General features: G+C 46.4%; 1 protein-coding gene across 1 annotated transcript in view; it reads right to left on the bottom strand.

Annotated features, from left to right (window-relative positions):
- The window catches only part of megf6a (multiple EGF-like-domains 6a), a 114789-nt gene extending 93641 nt beyond the window's left edge, over nt 1-21148 (bottom strand). Inside the window, exons 1-3 of the mRNA XM_036533253.1 lie at nt 21088-21148; nt 17665-17799; nt 14552-14661 (exon numbers count right to left, since the gene is read on the bottom strand). Coding sequence (XP_036389146.1) covers nt 14552-14661; nt 17665-17799; nt 21088-21089 — 247 coding nt within the window. The 5' untranslated portion in view covers nt 21090-21148. The remainder of the gene's footprint in view (nt 1-14551; nt 14662-17664; nt 17800-21087) is intronic.
- Between the last annotated feature and the right edge of the window lie 268 nt (nt 21149-21416).

The following is a 21416-nucleotide window of genomic DNA, read 5'->3' as shown; positions in this document are numbered from 1 at the left end:
TCGCTCTGTCACTGAGGTATGCGTTCTCACCGCTCAAACTCCTCAGTGGCGTCAGAGTCAAGGGCTCTGTCTCCCTGTAATGAGCGGCCCAAAGTGGGCACGCACGCACGTCTCACCGGGGGTACCATTTATCAGAGGCACTCTATCTAATCAAACGCAATTCGCAGTTTTCTGCAGGGACATGGTTGGTGACCGCTCCAATCCAGACCGGATCCTCCTTCTGGTCAGCAGTATCGTAAGGGGCAATTGTTCCATCTCACCTTGCAGTCAGTGGTAAGAGTGTGAGCTGCTTGTGAGGCCCTGATCCAAGGGGAACACTGGTGTGTTATGCCCCCCCCCCACCCCCCACCCCGTCTCTGCACTAGAACAGCCCTGCTGTGACACTTTGGGCAGACCACCACAGGAAGTGGTCTTCCCAAGCCCACTACCCAGCATTCCACCATGCCCAGGGACCTCTACAACCACCGGTGACAGTGTGTGTGTGTGTGCGTGCGTGCGTGTGTGCATGTACTCGTGTGTATGTTCATGTGCAAGTCTGTTTGTGTGTGTGTGCGTTTGTGTGTGTGTGTGCGCGTGTGTGTCTCTGTGTCTGTGTGGATGAGCATCTGTGAGTACAGCCTGTGGATTGTCTGAGCCAGTTTCACTTTTGATTCCAGCACATGAGGAATTTGTCTACAGAGGGAGTCCAGTTTTAGCAGGACTGACATCTAACAGCTATAGCCATAGATACAAAGATCATTGTGTGAGCACAGTCCTCATTAATAATTGCTATTGTTATACCAGTAATGAACCATGAGATCAGGGCAGAATAATGATGTTTCAAAATCTGTGAGAGCATGCAGCTCTGATGGCAGGAGGGGTTGTGAGCTGCTCGCTGTTGACAAGACCTAAAGACCCATCCTGGGACAACTCAGACAGCTGGAGACAGGGCCCCATTGTTCTTAAGTTCAATGAATCACCTTTGAACTTGGAGGAGCCCATGTGTCCACAGTGATATTCTGCCATTTGGACACCCAGGTCTCCACCCCAAAAAGGAACAGGCCGTTCGAACTCACTTGACTTTTCAAGAGATAGCATCACTAGCTCTCTACTGGTCAGGATCAATTTACAGGTGAAAGAGAACCCACAATTACTATGGAATGAAGGATTTTTTTTCATAAGACACACTGCAGACAGATTGACAAAAGGGCAGTAAAATTATAGTTTTAAATCATCTGTAAAGATTCAGTCAGATGTGCACAAACCTAAGCAAACTTGGACATTGTACAAAATGATTTAATTTTCACTTTGATGCAACAGACTACCCACATCACCACAGCATGCCAGATAGGAAAGGTGGTCTGTTTCTGTCACCACCAGCCGCCTGTAATCAGAGTTAACACGGCATCTGTGGGACTCTGAGGAAAAGGAGGGGAGAGGAGGGGACTGGCGTGATGTCAGGGTCTGGAAGTGTCAGGTTGTCAGCAGAGAGAAAGAGTTGATGTTATCAGAAAAAACATTCCAGTCCCGGTGCAGGAACCCAGAGGGGAGAGGTAATCCTCTGAAACAACAGCCGACCAGTTACCGCCGTCAGCCCCTCCTGTGCCTGGCTCAGCAGGACCCACGGATGCTGCTCTCATCGCTGTGCTGCGCCCGGAGGCCCGCCAGCCCTTTCAAACAATTACAAAATTCAGCCGCATAATCACGCCAGCGCCGCCAAGCTGCATCGCAGTGCACACACCTGCCCTCCATCAGGGGCAAAACGATTTCTGCGAATACTCTCATCCCTGGAGAAAGGGGGTCAGTGTGCTGACACTGCTGATCCACACCAGACACCGGCAGTAACCACGGGGAAGGAAGCACAAACCTCACTGGAGGGGGTACGCTATCACCACAGTAAACAACGCAGACAGGACCAACGACAATGGCAGACACACAGAGTTCTGAGGAGCTATGGGTCCAAACACACGGTGAAATGAGAGCCTGACCCCAAGCGGCGGGGGGGGGGGGGGGAGGTGACCTGTGCACAGGAAGGCGTTTCAACGGCATGTCAGTGATCCCCAAGGAGAAGGAGCCCTGGGTGTGATCGGATGCGTGTGTGGATTTCCATACTCACCATACTGGCACCGGGGCCCGTTAAAGCCGGCAGGACAGTCGCAGAGCTGGGAGGATCCCTCCTGACACTGGCCACCGTTGAAGCACACGCCAGTGCTGCAGACAGCTGGGAAGCAGAGACCGGGGGGAGGGGGTTTGCAGGAAGTGGGGGGGGGGGGGGGGGGGGGGCAGAAAGTGGGGCAGACAGAGAGAGGTAAAGAGGTGGGGGGAGAAAGAGAAACGAGAGAGAGGGAGCGAAAGAGAGGGACAGAGAGAGAGAAGTGTGTTACCCTTTAGATCGTCTCTATTACATCAGTAAATCAAATGAGGAAAAAAAAATACACGGCCATATTGCTTTCCCCTTCCCTCTTCTTGTTCCTTTTTAAAATAAAAACCCAGATCAAAACATAAAAGTGACTATTGAGCAATAAAAAGAGAGATCAAGGCAGAGAGAGAAAGAGAGAAGAAGAGGGAGAGTCAGGCCTCCACACACGGCAAGCTAGCCACACGTCAGCAGCTGCAAACATATTTCAATCTTTAATATTGTTCTTGTTCTTTGTTCAAGGAAAAACAAATTACACATTTTGCAATAAGCAGAAAGGGGACACAGAAAAAAATGAAAAGACTACATTCTTAAAGGGCAAACAGGTATGCTCCATTCAGATTAAATCTTTAGTGTTCTTTCCAGGCACTTTGCCAAGAGAGAGAAAAAACTGCACAAGTTCATCTGCAGCTGCCTGAGCTTCTTATTTTAAAATTAAATGGAAGCGCAATCAATCAAAAGCAAAGACTGAAAACACGGGTCAGGAATGAAAGCTGCAGCTTGTAAATTGATTTATAAACCTAAACACTGCAATTACAGACACAAATTCCCCTCAAAATGAAAAGGCTGAAAAGAAATCAAACAGGAAAGGTCATTCGAGACTGCCTAATTCGACATTCTTTAACGGGACACACCATGTTAATTTATACCGCTCAGGAGACAAGTTGCTGACAGTGGGATAATCTAATCTCTATTTTTTACAGTCCTAGCAGTCCCCTGATCTCCTAAAACAAACACACTGCTGGCTGTGGAGAGGATGCAGTGTGGATAACACACAGAGAGACTGCACCCTACACTGACACACATGCAGATACACACACGTACACACACACGTACACATACACACACATGTACACATACACACACATGTACATACACACACGTACACATACACACACATGTACACACACACACACACACACACCACACCACACACACGTACACATACACACACATGTACACATACACACACATGTACATACACACACGTACACATACACACACATGTACACACACACACACACACACCACACACACGTACACATACACACACGTACACATACACACATGTACACACACACACACACACACACACCACACACACGGACACACACACACACACACACACACACACACACACACACACACACACACACACCACGCACACGCACGCACACACACACAAACACACACACACACACCACGCACACACACACACACGTACACACACACACACACGTACACATACACACATATACACATACACACACGTACACACACACACACACACGTACACATACACACACGTACACATACACACCACGCACACACACACGCATATACACACACACACACACACAGGCACAAACACACACACACACACACGCATATACACACACACACACACACACACACAGGCACAAACACACACACACACACACACACACACACACACACACACACACACACAAACACCCACACATAGGCACATGCATACACACACACACAAACATACACACACACACACACAGGCACAAACACACACCACACACACACACACACACACACACTCACACATGTGCATACACAAACGCTCACAAACACACACTCACAAACACACACACACCACGCACATGCACACACACACACACACACACACACACACACACCACACACACACACACACACACACACACACACACACAAACACACACACACAGGCATACACACACACACACACGTGATGCAGCGCTCCATTCTTGCTTCTCACCATGCACAGGAGAAGTAAATCAGCTGTGATTTGTTGCACTGTTTTTCCACCACGTCTCCTTTCAAGACAAAGGAATCCACCCGGTTCTCTGTTAACACACTGATTTACTCGCTGTTTTTTCCTGTTCAGCACCCAGGTTAAAAGCGTTTCGGCATACGATAATGTCAGCTCTATAATGTCTGCTCCAGATGAGGATCACAAAATACCTGTGGTTTTCATGCACACATATTTTGAAGTCTGTAAAGCCATCATTTTGGAAGTCTAAGTTAGTAGTGAAAATGTCAGCTGAAGAGTCAAAGTTCATCATTCACTGTGAAGTTGGATGCATGCACATTGACCATTTATGGCTAAGGGCATATTACAATGGTCATGAAACCAGAAAAAATACACTGAATTCAGCTGAAAATCCAAACAGAAGCACAAAATATGGGTTGGAAATTCTTTACTAAAGCATATATTTTAATCCTCTCACTTACAATTTCCTTTAAAAATAACATGATGCAGGTAAGGAGACAAGATTGGGATTTATAACCAGATAAAAGCTAAACAGAGTGACTTATCTTGTTAACATTCACCAAGGCATGTAAGGATATTTTTTACAGTGCGAGAGGGTAGAACTCTGTAAAATAAACACATGTAAGTCTTGGTATTCTAAACAGAGGAAACCCCACAGAGGTACTCACACAGAGCACACTCCATAGACTCTCATAGCATCACACCACACTCCTCTGTTATTACAGTGTCTCTGCCATGCCAGAAAAGGGGAGAAGACACAAGGAAACGGGCCAAAATCTCCCGCACGCCATTAAGCACAGCCAGCTCTGAAGAGCGCACGGAGAAAAAGTGTGAGAGACTGACAGCGAAGGCCGCAAACGCGTCTCTGAGTGTCACAGAGTTTCGGAGCAGCACACACACACACCGTCCCTTTCGGAGCAGCACACACACACCGTCCCTGAAGGTATTTACTCCACGGAGGAGTGCAGGGACTGCCTTTTCACTGCACAGTGACACTCGAAAGCCTCTCAGCGGACCGTGCCAACAAAATTAACGGAGAAAAAATTCAGTCCTGCGTTCTTATCTCGCTCCTTTCTTTGCCTCTCGGCTCCCTCTCTCCCTTTCCCGTTCTCAGAACTGCGTGGGCTCGTTCGGCGAAAGAGTGATCGAGAATGTAGCTTAAATAGGAGCTGGAAAAGGTGGGAGGAAGGATATAATCAACTCATAAATCAAGCCCTTGTTCCAATGCACACCATGCCGTTGACCGTGTCTTGTACATGCCATTGGAATGGGAGTTACACAAAGGAAGACGAATGGGTGCTGTATGAGGTAAAGGAATGACAGGGGAAAGAAAAAGTGAATGCACCTGCCAATACAATGCAAACAAAATGTCCTGATTTGCAGGGGAAGAATATACTGGTGCGCACATTGCTGTCCTCTCTAGCCCCACAGTAAAGCGAGCAAAGTCTCACAGAGGATTCCTGCAGGCGGGAGAGCCAAATGGAGGAGCTGTGGCCTTGACGATCACTCAGTAATCCACCGTTTTTAAACCATCATCTCGACTCCTCTACACCCATAAGCAAAGGCGAGTATCGGCAACAGGGTGTGGGAGAGGAGGGTTTCGATGGCTCTTTCAAACACACGACTGCCTGGGTAAGACAGAGATCCCTGGGTGTTGCCGCCGCACTTAAAATTCAGGTCTGTCATCGTGGCATTCCACAGCAGACAAGCCGGCCGTCACATCTGAAGAGCTCCACCTCGCATTAAATACTGAGCATTTTTTTCCGACTGCGATCTCTGTAAGTAGCTTAGAATCAACACGTCCAAATTTGGTCAAATACCAATTCAGTCTGATAATACCCATGATGGGAGAGGCAAGGAGGGACTCTTGGCAGCTGTAGAATCAATGATAAAACCGCTTAATTCTCCAAACGAATATTTTGGCGCGGAGGTCGGGGGCGGGTGGGGGTGTTGTTTTGTTTCATTTATTTGGCGCGGTGCCTTTGGTCTAAGTCACAAAAGATCGTTTACAAGGGGGGGGTCAGCCAGAAACAGCAAACGGACATGAACGGTCTGACTGTGGGGGTCGGGGGGGCATGGACAATGGGATCATTACAGCCTTGTCTTTCAACAGGCTGTGAGTTCCCTACAGTGTCAGGCATTAACTAAGACAGGCAGTCTAAACACCCCCGACAACTGGCTGGCCCTCTCCCCTGACACCTGGCCAGTGCTTGGCACATCCATGCCGATTGCACGGACCTCTCTGGACAAACAGCCCCCCCCCCCCCCCCACACACACACACACACACCACCCCACCCCCCACCCCCACACCATCCGCCTGTGACCACTTCCATGCAACACCATGTCAGCTAATGGGTTTATCTCTCCAGGAAATGACCTGTTGATAACAGCTTCCCACTGATTACTACTGTACAGTTACTTCCACTGTTTCTCGCTGAAAGTCCTGCTGCAGGGTTATGGAAGGGATGTGCAAAGGTTGCTCGGAGTTCAACACAATGGGAAATGGCTGTGTATTATTTTCACGCGATGTTATTATAACGGATTATGTTGCATTAAGTCTGTGTTGAAAGGTTAGCTGAATGTGTTGGTAGTGCACCAAGGGGGAAAAAAAACCTTCCAAACCCCCCACCTCATTCTAATGTGCTACTAATAATGTCAATATGAGTAAAGGAAGTGTGGTGCACCATTTGAATGGAGTTCCCTAGATTAATGGTTTTTAAAGACTGGCTGAAGACCCAGACAGATTTCATCTGGACCCTACGCATTGTGCAGATGTGAAATGAAATAAACATGGAGGCGTAAGACTGGCTCTGTCTTTATGGAGCCGGTTTTGCAGCTTCCTGGATTCAAGGCCTGAATTTAAATGGTTCTGTCGCTGGGGAACCACTGTCCCACGCCCGCTAGAGAGCTCTGACCCTAGTGTCAGTGTTCCTTGTTAAAACAAAAAAGTGCATCTCAATAAACCAGGAGTAACATTCATCTTATCGCTCAGGATTTCTCCAGTAAAGCCACAGGGCAGCAGAGAGTGCAAAGGCTTCGCCGACAGCCTCATCAGCGGCAGGAGAAATTGAGATCCAGGACGCGGCCAATCCCTGACACCCGGTAATCTCCCCCGAGACGGTTCCCTAACTAACCGTGGCCCCCAGACCAAATGGAGTAAGTCTTACTCCCAGCTGTCTCTCTGATTGTCCAGCTCTGCCACAAAGGAAAGCTTGTCAGAGGGGATTAGCACGCTCACACTGAGGGAGAAGGTCAGCAAGTCACCCCCCGGCCTTTCTCCCCGACCCGGCGTTGGCTCAGCAGGTGACACAAGTTCAGCCTCTCTGGGCTTCAAACATGAAAACATATGTTTAGGAAACAGTGTTTAGGGCCTGTGTTCGTGCTAGCCTTAATGATCACCTTCATTCTGCAGGGAGGACAGAAGGAGAGGATTTGTGGTAATTCACACCACTTGAGCACAGAATTCAACTCTTTTCTTTTTTTTTGTGAGTGTGGGGCTGGGGGGGGGTAAATGAGTGGTAGCAGGAACAGCATTTAAATGAAGCCAATCGTGTTTTACTTTGTAAGGGAATGTGTGAAATCAAACGGGTTCCCATGGAAGAAATCTGAGACAATCCACCGACCATGAGATCAGATGGTTCCTGTCTCATGATTGTTTTAACAATACATACACAAGTGGGCTAAGGGAGACATCATAAAAACCCAAACCGTTGTATTAATTTATAATTATATTGTACTTAAACCACATAAAAGTATCTGCGAAAGTGTAGCCGTGTGATATTAATGGTTTGTAGAAAGATAAATGACACCCCAAAATGTATGACATAGAGGAAGTGCAGACCATAAAAAGTCCCTGGAGAAGGCAAACAAACGCTTCCTGCAGGGAAACGGCACCTGGTTGTAATGTTTATGTCAGAGAAAGAACTGTCAAGCAAACGGTAGCCAGTCAGACTCAAGGGGAGAGTGTTAACGAGCTGAAGGCAAGCTAGTATTGATGCTGCATAATCAGAACTCCAAACAGAGAGACAGAGGCTTTAGCTCAAACACAGACACGTATATGCACGCATACATACACACACACACACACACACACACACACACACACACACACACACACATGCATACACACATGCATATACACACACACACACACACACACAAAACACACACACACACATGCACACATGCATGCACACACACACATATACACACACATGCATATACACACACACACACAAAACACACACACGCACACACACATACACACACACATGCATATACACACACACACACACACACACACATACACACACATGCATATACACACCCACACACACACACACACACACACACACACATGCACACACACATGCACACACACGCACGCATGCACACACACACACGTACATACACACACACGTACACATACACACACGTACACATACACACACGTACACACACACACACACACACACACACACACACACACACACGTACACACACACACACGTACACATGTTCCACTGTCCTCCTCCTGCTAGTGATTTCCTTCCTTACCTCCACTACCTTACTCCAGCGCTTCCCAGGAACAGTTCATGGCAGAACCTTTCAAGCACCTCCTTCAGTTTTTCCACGCATGACTAATCCCTCACACATCTGACAGGTACCCTTCAAACGCAGAATGTTTCAAATACCGCAGATGCCTCGAGACAAATCACCGCATCCCAGTCCTGCCTCCGTCCCCTCAGTCATTGTTAACAGCACCATTGTTGCGCTACAATGAAGCGCTCCAAAGCCACGGGCCACCCAAGAACTGACATTAAGCCTCCATTCCCATTTCTGGGTCATTAGTGGAGATTTCCTCCCGGCCCAACAATGACCCAATCACCATTCAGCGGCTAACGAGGGCGGCGGGCTGGTGGACACCATTGTCTCTAGCTATAGTGGCTGTTAAGGCCTCTTTGCTGTTTTCGATCAATACCGGCTGTTCCCAACCCCTGGGTCCTGTCCCAGTGTAGGGGGCTCATTGTCTGGCTGCCAAATGCAGGGGGCTCTTGAATAGACCACAGGCCTTCAATGTAAAGTACCCTGTCTAGCTGTTAGTCTCCTTGAGCTCTATCGCTCTGCCAAGTGCCGTCCCACTCAGCATGGTTACAGAGTCCTTAGCCCGAATGGAGCACTTAAATTCACTCACAGGGCCTGTTCTGTGGGCTTCATATACTGTACAGTACACTGCAAGAACAGATGGGGCCTGTTCCAGTCAGGACACACATCAACGGAGAGAAAAAAAAACACACGCTTTTTGTTTTTCACACATTACGTCTAAAATGAGAAAAGAGCCATAGTTTACAGAAGGTTGTAAGCTTAAGATGCTCCTCAGTTCAGTTTCGCTCAGTTCCAACTACATTTTAAAAAGTAATTCTCCATTTTTCACTCACAATATATAAAAGTAACAGCTTTTATGTAGGTTTATCTGGCTGAAATAGACCAGACCCATCCAACAGTGCTTCTAGATCTCTGGCCAGCTTTCACAGGTTTGAGAATGGACCTGGGCCAGGTTGGTAGGTGGTCACCCCACTACCCAACAGGGGGGTCTCCTCAGCGGCTTTAATCTCCCTGCAGCAGGACATCAGGGGACTGGCAATACACACGCCACTGACACCCCATCTCCCCTAAATCACCCCCGAATTTACTGCTCTGGGATTTCTCTGGAACAGCTTTCTCTTCTGCTGCGGAAAACGGTAAACACAGCACAACATCCAAAGCATGGCCTCCAAATCACACCCTCACGCCAGGGTTCATATCGCGGGTAACACCTGAGTAACAGGTTAAGACACACATTGTGCTGCATGGTCGCGGTGAGCGTTTGGCTGTGTAACGCTGACAGAATGCACAGCGGTACTCTTTGGCTGGCTGGCTGCTGCTCCTACAAATTCAATTGAGCCTTGTGCAGTGGAAGGGTTTTAAGAGAAAGGGCAGCGCATGTGATACGAGCCCCCCACATCTTTAAAACACATTTGGCATGCAGCCCTCCGGCTGTGCTCTTTCAGCTTCGATCTCAAGTGCCTGTAGCGGCCATCAAGCACCATGCGAGAGAGGGGCCTTTTCCCAGTGCAACAACACCAGCACCGGCCAAGGAATCCCAGCTATGCTGTGTCAAGTGGGATGTTTAATTAGAAAAGCAAATTTCTCAGTTTATCACACCATGGCAGCTAAAGGGACAGAGAGGGGAGCGCAAAAATGAGGAGTCAAAGACGGGGAGGAGAAATGGAGGCTGGAGAGGGACCAGAAAGTGAATTGAGCAACAGAAACAAGCAGAAGGGCGGAAGACAATTTTTCATGAATTCTTGGGAGGTTATTTTTCTCAAAAAAATAAGAAGGACCGGAAACATTATGAGCGTTTACCAAAGGCCACTGAATCACTGCCATGGAGCCAGGGATCCAGACACTGGGGGAAGTGCCAGTTTCGAGTTAACAGCTGTGTCTCCAGATTGGGAGGCGAGCACGCAGAAAACTTCCAGTACACCAGGAGGGCCTTTCCCATCAGCAAGGCTTAGCGCCCCGGTCATGGGCCTAATTAGCTTACAATCAGCTTTTATTGCAGACAGGGAAAAGTCTCAGCAAAGTCTCCCGTTTCAACCCCAGGACCTCTCTCCCGCACCCTTCTGAACCCATTTCTCGGAGGGCCAATCTGAGGGAGTCCCCAGAACCTGTCCCAGAACAGAGACCAGACCCTGTGTGTCTGTAAATACCTCTGAGGCTAACAATGTTACTTAAAACTTAAAACTAACCCTAAACTTTGCCTTAGTGGCTTACTGAAACAGTTCACAGCATTCACCTCTCTTCCAGTGCGTGGAGCATGTTCTGAAAAGACGTTTCCATAAGGGGGGACTTGCTGTGCCCACACAAGTACTTGGCTCACCTGAGCTGTTTCTGCCCTCCCCAGCGTCCTGCCCTCTGAAGCCTGCGATGAGACCCCACGCCGCTCCGCGGGGGGGGGGTTGCAGATTGCGCGGCGCTGAATGAGGCGCTCTCCGGGACAGCGCGCCGCGGAGGGAAGCACGCGGTGGAGGTGAGCGGCGCGCTGAGCTTCCCTTTATCTGCGCCCAATGACTCGGAGAAAGGACTGATTGGCCTAGCGCCTTCGGAGCCTCTGCCAGATCTTATGTTACAGAGATGAAGGGGTGTGTTTTTTTTTTTTTTCTTTTCTGTTCGGGAGAGCGGACTCTGTCACACTAGAAGGTGGGGGGAGGAAAAAAGCACAACAAATTACAGTGTGGAACCTGGAGAAAAGGAGCGCGAATGCCTCAGATGAGAGGGGCGCTTTGGAGGGATCGCATAATTCGCCCCGGCGGATAATTTAATACCGTAATCTTCTCGCCCGGACAATGAGCGCATTGAGGATCGCCCGGGCCCGCTGTAATGAGACTCTGTTGAAAGGCCAAAACAGGGGACCGTCTCTGGCCTCTGCACCAGCATCTTACCTGCGCTCCGGTGGTACACTCAGAAGCCTGGGGGGGGGGCTGAGAGCTTGGGGGTGGGGGTTGTGGAAGGGGAGTGTCACAGCCATTTTCCTGTGAGAACAGGGCAGTGGGGAGTTTGGGACAGGGGTGTAAGGGTTGTTTATGCAGCGTGAAGGGGCTGATCTTTGTCAGGGGTGCTGCCTGAGGTATGCGGGCTATGTGACTCGGCTGCGCTGGCGTAAAATCCTATCAAAGGCTTCCAGCCCAGTTTCACTGGCGCAGGGCTAAGCCCCTTTGAGAGAGACTGGACGAACTCTGGGCACCACAGCCCCACAGCTCCATCACCATGATACCAGCAACAGCAGAGCTTGCTGTCTTCATCAAAGGAGGACAGAGCGCGTTATGATCCGGGCAGGAGATGAGATTATCTCTCAGAAGAAGACATTAAACAAATGTGACACAAACATCTCTCCACTAACCTATGAATTTCACTGTCACAAAGGAGAGATTAGGAACATAAAGGGCCGTGTTCGGAGGCATTGCATCGAATGATTTTAATAATACATTTGGTGTTTAGGAGGCAGTGAGCAGGAATTGTGCTGGGACCGTACAGTCACATGAAGTGGAAGATCACTCTGCACTGCTGGCTGTGACAGCAGCCCTGCTCCTACAAACAGCACATCAGTAGAAAGTGAATTACAGCACTAAGGTGGAACCCTACCCTAGTGACTGGCTTCATGGGTAGAAGAAAGGTCTCTCTCATCTCTGCAGGGTACATCAGCCCTCTTACACCAGACAGCTCCACAGGTGATTGGATGCAGTGACATTCCAGTCGCCCTCTACCACAGCAAACAGCACCACCAGCTATTGCACATTTCAAAAGCCTGCAGTGTTAACCTATCAAACACTGTCATTAAAGACCAGTCCATAACCACAGAGTAATGCACACAGCTAAAACCTGCACTCAAAATGTTAACGCATTAAACACTGTCATTAGAGACCTGTACAGAAACACAGTGTAATGCACACAGCCAAAACCCGCAGTCAAATTGTGAAGCGATTAAATGCGGCTGCTGGTGACCTTTACCCCCTCATACCAAGCAGGGCCGGAGCGTGCGGTTGTAGCATTAGCCCATCAAACAGACTCAAAGGATAACTATTACAGTAGTGCTACAGCCTCAACAGAGCTTAAGCCTGCAGTCAATGTCTTAACCCCGTGAACTCTGTCAGGGGACCGCAGCATTCAGAACAAACCAAAGCCTTCACTCAGATTGTTAACCACTTCAAAGCTGCCGCAGGAATAACTGTGCCATGCACACTGAATGCGGCCAAAGCCTGCAGTCAAAGTATTAACTCATCAAACACTGTCACTGAGCCCGGTATTGCTACATACCGAAGTCATCAGCTGTAGCATTAACTGGTCAAACGCTATTAGGGGATGACTTACTGTATAACCACAGACCTGAAAGAGCTGAAGAATGCGGTCGCAATGTTGACCCCACAACCTTAGCAATACCTCTATTAGAATGCACAAAACACAGCTAAAGCCACCAGAAAGTGTTAATGCTGTAAACTCGGTCAGGGGATAACTGTAACACCATTGACTGCCCAGGCCTGAACTCTTAGCACTGAACCTGTTACACACTAACACTGGGAACCCGTGCCACAACCTACTGAACAAAGCCACCGCCTGGAGTCAAAACGTTTGTTAATCTGTTAAACACTGTCAGCTTTACCGCTAGCCTTACCACCAGATACTGAACACAGAGAAAGAACTATATTTTCCTCTGTCTACGTTGCTATTTCACTTGTTATCCATTTGGACAGGCAGATATTTACTGATACCAACTCAAGCTTTGTTTCTCTCTCTTGCATTCTGAAATATTGGAGTTTAGTTAAAGGTTCAAATGCAAAGCCTGCTGAAGGGTGTAAATCTTTCTGGTTAGTGACAGCATCCAATGTATTCCTGTAACAGAGACAGTGCCCTCATAATCTGAAACAAGATAAAAAAATTTCCTGTCACTGCAGTATGATGAGATGTAAAATCTCAAAATTCACACCATCAGCAAGTTTTTCTTACAAGGCTGCAAGTGTTCCAACCTTTCCTTGTATCAATTTAAAGCTCAAAACACAGAACATGGTCATCCACATTCAAACGTTCCCACCACAAAGATCAGGACTGAAACTCTCCAGCAATCAACTAAACGAATATTTAATGACAAATAACTCTCAACACCTCCAGTTAAACACAGCTCCCTTGAAGTCTCCTGAGTCTTCTCTTTGCCTAAGCTCCATCAACCATCAACCATCACCCCCTCCACCCCCCACCACACACACACACACACACGCACGCGCGCACACACACACACACACACACACACACACACACACACACACGCACGCATGCACACACACACACCAGGGCCTGGTTGTTCACATCCAGCTGCCTGTGATTGGCCAGTATGTAACAGGAAGAAGCCCGTGCCGTACTGAGAGAGGAGCTGTGTGCTGCAGCCCAGCTCCACTGCACCCTCTCGTCTCTCCAAATAAACAGCAGGGAAAAGGGGGCCCTCCACGACTCCCCACCGTGTGTCTTTCTTCTCCTTCTTCCCCTCTCTAAACACAATGACACAGATCTGATTGCCTGCTCCTTTAGATTGGAGGTTTTTTTCCTGGCCTGATGCGGGAGCAAAAAAATGATCATGAGCTGGACGCTAATTGATGAGGACAGACAAGTCAGAACCTCTTGAACTTTAACCTCTCGCCGTGCCCCATCCTACCACAGGGCACATTCTACTCAATATTTGCTCTCCAAGCCCCACCTCTGCAATTATGAGCATAGCCTTGGGATGCAGTTAGGACCATTTTTCCCTTAAAGGTTAGTAGCGTAGATTTGTTACACTTACGATAAAGGCAGCCCGCTTCTCCATTGAGCTGTGACCATCCAGGGCAGCACCTGTAGACAGTTTGGTACTCCTGTCTGTAGACCTGCCTATATGCCGTGTAGTAAGCAGTCCTGCAACAAGAAAGGAGACATTTGTTGAGTGTTAAGAATGATCATCTCTATCACAAATATAATGATACATGATTGTTACATGACGTATTATATATTTAGTAGATGCCCTTGTCTAGGGTTAGTTTAATAGCTCACGTTTTATACATTTTATACATTACATTGCATTCATGTACATTTTTTCAGTTTCATAGTTGCATTCTTTGATTCCTCTTTCTTTTACACAAGCACTTTTGGAATCAACAGTTACACCTTCTTGCATCTGACTGCAACAACCTCTGCACTTGTGCAGGAGTGCTGAAGTAGGACAAATGCCTCTAATACACTTGCATGCATGCATTGTACATAATTCAAGTCCCATAATGAAGCACAGAACCTAAGGGAGATGAGGGCACCCCGGCTGACCTACCCACCCCTATCCCAGGTGAAGCAAAGCCAATTTGTTCTGCTGATGTGGGCTCTCATTCATTGTTGTAAACTAACATAGCCACTTACGAACCCGGGCTGTATTAGCCTGCACTTGAGACAAACGGCTCACAGACTGCACCACTCAGGGGCCCCTCTGGCTTACATTTTTAGCTTACTGAAGCAATTCATGTAAAGTACTTTGCTCAAAGCCCCAAAGCCTCTGCTCCTTACACACTACACTACACTGGACAAAGCCTTCGGCCGCAGACAGGTGAAAGACTGCTACGTTCTGTGGCATGCAGTTTGTTTGCGGAGAGGCTCAGCACACACATAAGACGCACTGAGAACGCACTTTGCATTTCCTCCTCTCTTTGAAGCTGCACTTTGGAAATTAAAGGCAGGGGGCTCGTTTTTCAGGCTGGTGCCTGAATTACCGCATGTCTGGGAGTTAATGGACTCTGTATCTGACGAGGGGAGCATACTTCTCTGAGACCTGCGCTCAGTGCTGCTCTCAGCTTCCCCTGTAGTTTGAGTCTTCCCAGCACAGTTCCACCGTCATTACATGCCACGATAACCGCTCACTTTTACAGCCTCTAATTGATGCCTATCCTGTCATCAAAGCAAGTCCCAGCTTTGTGCCGTGCTAAACACGATGGGGAATGCCAGGCTTAGGCTGTGCCTTTGAAAGCAGGCCCCAGAGACAAAGAGCACCAGGAATCACAGACACACTCATGCGGCTTCTCTGGTGGCCCCGCCCACACAGGTATGCTGCTAATGGTTTTTCAGCTGCAGTGTGTCTGCTGGAGGACTGAGAATACCCCACTGTACACTTAAGGCCGCAAGAAGAGCCTGGGCATTTCTCATTATTACAGAGCAGAAACACAAAAAAAGACGGCTGAAAGAAGCTTCCTGATTGGCTTGAAAAAAGAAGACCTTGCTGGGATACGGCAAAACTTCTAAGGCTACAATAAAGGAGAGGTAGGGTGTTAATTACTCTCCCACCTTGATGACCAGTGCCATATGTTAACATTTATACTTCTTGTTCACTGATGTTGGTTTGGATGTGCAACTAAACTTTAAACTGCATGGATTCCTCAGTTTAACCACATGTGTCCACTATTAGAAAATTGATGTTAGGAAATAGCATCACAAGCCAAAAATAAAGAGATTTTTGGTCTGATCAGACAGCATCTGTGGGAACAGCTGTTTGTTTTCTCCTGTATTCAGGAACAGGGTGGGAATTCACACCATGGCATTAACTTCAGAATCCGAAGACAACAGCGGATTTTCACTTGGAAAGAAAAATAGTTTAGACGCACAGGAACACACACGTAGGGTGGGTGCAGTCTGTGTGCAAGCAGATGAGTGTGTGTTAACTCCATCCCTCACGCTGTTTTCACGTGACTCATTAAAGTGTCCGCTCTAATCGCCCGTCATGATCCACGTATCGTGATCATTCTGGGAGACTGAACCTCCCCTTTGATTCTGGAAGCGACTGAGGACTTTAATGACTGTCTCTCAACGGCAGGATCTTTTCCTACCCCCTGTCCCTGATACCTCCTCTCTCTCTCTCTCTGCCGTCTCACGTGGGACTCAGGATTGGGTTTCCCTGACACGACCCCGCCCATGCATCCACGCCACTGCTGCCCCGACAAAATGGTCCTTGACAGCAACCTATTCAGCGCTGACCCCGCGACTTTCCAAAATATTTGCATTGCTATCGTGTGCCGTGCCATGGAATCCGTTAAACAGGGAGTGGCATTTTTTGACATCTGACTCCTAATACGGCTTTTCATTTCGCTCCAAGAACTGAAAAGAATTTGACCCTGACCCTGACCCAATCGAGTCAGTCTGTCTCAGGACAGGGCAGGCAGACAGCTCCAGGCTATTCCAGAGCCAGTCGAAATGTGGGAGAGAGAGCAGAATGAGACAGAGTGACACAGTCTGTGATTTCAACCACAATATTTTCACTCCTGAGACACAACAGACCATTAACATTATACTGCTAATCATTTCACAAGCAATAAAACTTCATCTGGGCCACTATACAGCCCACGTGGGATGGAGGGGCAGCGTTTTCGTTTAATTGAATGTTACTTTGAGGAGCAGAGCTGTTGTAACTCGCCACACCTTCAGTGTTTCAGTGACTTAAAAACTGTGTGAGTCATTAGATAAGAGTCTGTTTGAGTGATGGAGGGTTGAGTGGATGAACAAGTGAGTGAGCGAGCATGAGTGGGTGAGCAAGTGATTGGAATGGCTCAGTGGATAACTGGGTGAGAGGTTAATGACTAATAGAGTCAGTGAGTGAGTGAGTGAGTGGGTGAGTGAGTGCGTGAGAGAGTGAGTGAGTGTGCGGGTGAGAGAGTTAGTGAATGAGTGAGTGAGTGAATGAGTGAGCGAGCGAGTGAGTGAGTGAGAGAGTGAGTGAGTGAGAGAGTTAGTGAATGAGTGAGCGAGCGAGTGAGTGAGTGAGAGAGTGAGTGAGTGAGAGAGTTAGTGAATGAGTGAGCGAGTGAGTGAGAGAGTGAGAGAGTGAGTGGGTGAGTGAGTGAGTGAATAAGTGAGTGACCGGGTGAGCTTACAATGGGTGAAACTCACCTCCTCTCGTAGCCAATGCACCACAGCTGGCCTGAGCAGCCCTGCCTCCACACTTTGACCATGCGTGTGAAGGCCTGGACACAGGGCTGTCTCTGTGCCACCAGCATCCGCTCCTGCTCCGCACACACATTGGGCCTGCAGGGGGCGACAGAGATGTGCCATTACCATTATGTTCTGTTGTATGGGCTTCCCTTAAAGCAATGTACTTCTCATAAGCACGTCTTTATGACAACCATGTTCTCCATACTATTTTTAACAGCTATTTGTATACAACATCGACTAACTGCTCCAACTCTAAAGTGATGTTCAAATAATTGTGGTGAAATATAATTACACTTGAGCTGAAAAGTAGTATAGATTATGTGAGATTTATGCTTTCAGACAAAAAGCACTTAAAAGATTAAATTAATCCACAAAAACAAAGATCAAATGAAAATACATGACTGCTTGGTAAATATGATTTTGCTTAAAAATAACAATGGTGATCAAATTTGAAAAGGAATATTGGAAACATGATATCATAAACAAATGTATTTATAGCCAAGGCACTCGGGCACTGTTTAGCCCGACATCCATCAAGTGGATAAAATGTATCTGCTTGTGTAAAAAAAAACAGGTTGCTCATGCGGTTTGCTATTCCTGACCTTTATGAAAATCTCTGGGGAATTCCCTATTTTTTAAGAGATGATCTTAAAATTAGATGTTTTTAGTTAGATATGTGATCTCAAAATGAGACAGGCTTCAGGATCCCACCTGCACTCAGCCACACTTGACATATAAGTAAAGGATGACAGGATAAAGTTAGAACATACTTGACTGAGGAGACTTCAAATGCTGGCTTTTTCCTTGTTTTGTGATTGATTGATGTTTGACTAACACAAGTCCAGAGTTACTCCAATTCCTATTATAAAACATTTGCCATATTTTCAGACAAAAAAATCACAGATTTTCTCAAGTTTTACAATAATTTCTTTTTTGAAGTGAATTACTCAGCTGTAGAGTCAATGTTTCTCAAGGTTGTTTGCACGCATTTAATTTCCTTCTCATTGATTTGCAACTCCATTCCAGGAAATTTCTCCTTTAACACTCTAGGCAGCACAGGGAAAGTTATGTTTTTGGCCTGCATGAGTTAATCTCATTAATGAACAAAAACTTTCTTTTCATTACAAATGTATACATTGAGAAGACAATGTGACCTGTGCCTTTAAGACAGAAACGTAAGCAACAGAAACAGTATGCACGCCACTGGTGTTTATGTGATGCGGAACAGACATTTCAGATCCTCCTGTCTGCGGATTACAATGCAAAGAATGTGAACATTTAGGGATTCTGTGTTACATGTGATCTGGGAAAAGTTCCAAATCCGCAAGAGACAAAACGATAGGGCTATCATTAGAGAGGTGGTGATGATTCGTGACATACTTGGCTTACCTACAAACATGAGTGCCGGGATAAGAGCTCTGTTTTTTAAGGACAGCATGTTGCTTTATTATACGCTGTACACAGGATTTGTTAGATCAGAACCAGGCACATGAACTAAAGAAAAATATTCTCATTGTCCTTAATCAACACATATTCATTTTAAAAAAATATGTAATGCAAAGTGACATCAGGAGAACAACAGGAAATTTTCTCCAGCTGAAAAATGAAATCTACCGAAGAATACAGAATTACACAGACTGACACTCAGCCTGTGAATTTCACATATTAGTGGTATGATAATAACTTTGTCTTTTTAATTGAGGGTTAAGGCATCTTGATGCTCATTTGAACAATAGTGAATTATGAATTTGAAATCATATGAATTCACTTTAATATGTGTAATTAGACCTGATATTCTGTGCTCCCAATAAAGAGATGGGATACCCATACATCTTTCTCCTTTTGTGGCAGGAGTTCAAAGCATATTCTTCGTTGTACGGTTGACGTCATGAAAATGTCAAAAATACTTTAATGCTGACACTGCAGGATATTTTGAAACTACCAAAAGGGTGTCCAGTTTGTGTTAGCGAACTACAGCTTTTACAGAACAGCTGCTGTTGCGTCCACGGTAAGCGTTACAGAACAATTACTCCTTACAACCCAAGGTGATTAATGAGGTATTGATTGGGGAGCGCACAGATGCGTCCGGTTGTCTTACGGATGGTCTGAATGTGGACGGTAAGTCTGCAGAACTGAGAACGATTTATGGGAACTGGAATCGTCACGCTGTGCACAAAAGTCGCTCAACCTTGTCGCAGAAGTCCCAGTTCACCAGCGGCTGCCTCTCTCATCTTTCCAGATAAGCCTCCGCTTACTGGAAGTTTGCTTTCTGTTAGTTGAAAGAAGACGAGCTATTATCCACGTATTGGTCCAAAAGGTAGCTTACTGCAAGCAATAAACTGTCTACAGATAATTATTATATTATATTATATTATATTATATGTGTAATACAACAAAAATAACGTGTTGTACTAAGAAGGTCAAGGGTTAAATACATGACCAGAGGGAACAATCTAGGCCGATCGTTTGGGACAGTACCTCAAAAAATTTCCTTAATTTCAGTCATGCTCTCTGTGCACTATGATCAAAATATTAGCCACATGGCATACGTTATTTTTCTTACCAATGTTTTGTGCCACGAGTAAATTTGACCTCGGTGATAACACCAAGGTGAAATCCTGTACATTCCACTAATTTTCGGAATCACAGGTAGGGCATACTGCATAGTTCAAGAAGAGTAGTGACACCGTTAATAGAAGTAGAACACTTTCCCCAAAACGCCCTCTTGTCAATCGAGTGAAAAAGATCGCCTCTGGGTCTGAGCCAAGTTCAGCTGAGCTGTGTATCTGTTTATCTTGTTTAACTTTCACAAGGAGTCAGTTCCCTTGGCAGAATGCTGCGCTCATTAAATATGTGCGCCTGAAGTGCTATATTTGTGTTTGACTCAAACCCATGGTTTCTCTTGGATGGGTAAGGCTTTACACTTGTAAGGTCTCCGAAAAAAGAAACTTCGAACCTGTGACTAGGTGATGAATGGTATTTTAATGGTAGAAAGGTATCTATGCTGGGATGAGCAAATCTTAATGGCTATACACATGTGATCCCAAAAGTATTAGGGAGACGGACACATTTTTGTCTACTATTCACTTATGTCTATGTTCCCTTGAGTTTGAAAGTACAAAGATCACAACCAGATCGCTGTATGCAGTATGAATTGCATTGTTGATCAAAAACGTATCAAATATCAGGGAAGCGACCATCCCTTATTCCATTTCATTTACTTTCAAACGTTAAATATATGATAGTAAACAGTGATGCAGCTGTTATGGCGTATGATATCACGAATAACTACTACGATCAAAAGGCGCGATGTACAGAGAATATGCTCAGAAAGTTCGCAATGATTTAGTTGCCGGGAGCTGAAAATATAAAGTTACTTACATGTAGGGTTGCAGACTCCTTCCATAACCTGATGATGCATGAATCCCGTAAACAAAAAACATAAACACTGTAGCAAAACTCAGTTCCATTATTTTCAGTGACTGGGTGAAAAGAAACTCTACAGATACCTTACAACATTGACAACTGTGTCAAGCATTTAAGAACTCAGAAATCCCCAAAGCGGTTTTTGCCAAAACACGTCACGGTATATTTTGACATATCTCATCCGTCCAGGGGAGAAAAAAAGTTTCAGAAACTCTAGAAAGCGCAGAGAAAACGATCAGTGAGGTTATCAGTCACGCAATTCCTCTAATACGTGTTGTGTCGTA

This window comes from Megalops cyprinoides, chromosome 7 (genome assembly GCF_013368585.1).
Source record: "Megalops cyprinoides isolate fMegCyp1 chromosome 7, fMegCyp1.pri, whole genome shotgun sequence".
Lineage (NCBI taxonomy): Eukaryota > Metazoa > Chordata > Actinopteri > Elopiformes > Megalopidae > Megalops > Megalops cyprinoides.
Note: the sequence above shows the minus strand (reverse complement) of the source record. Positions and strands in the feature narration are given on the sequence as shown.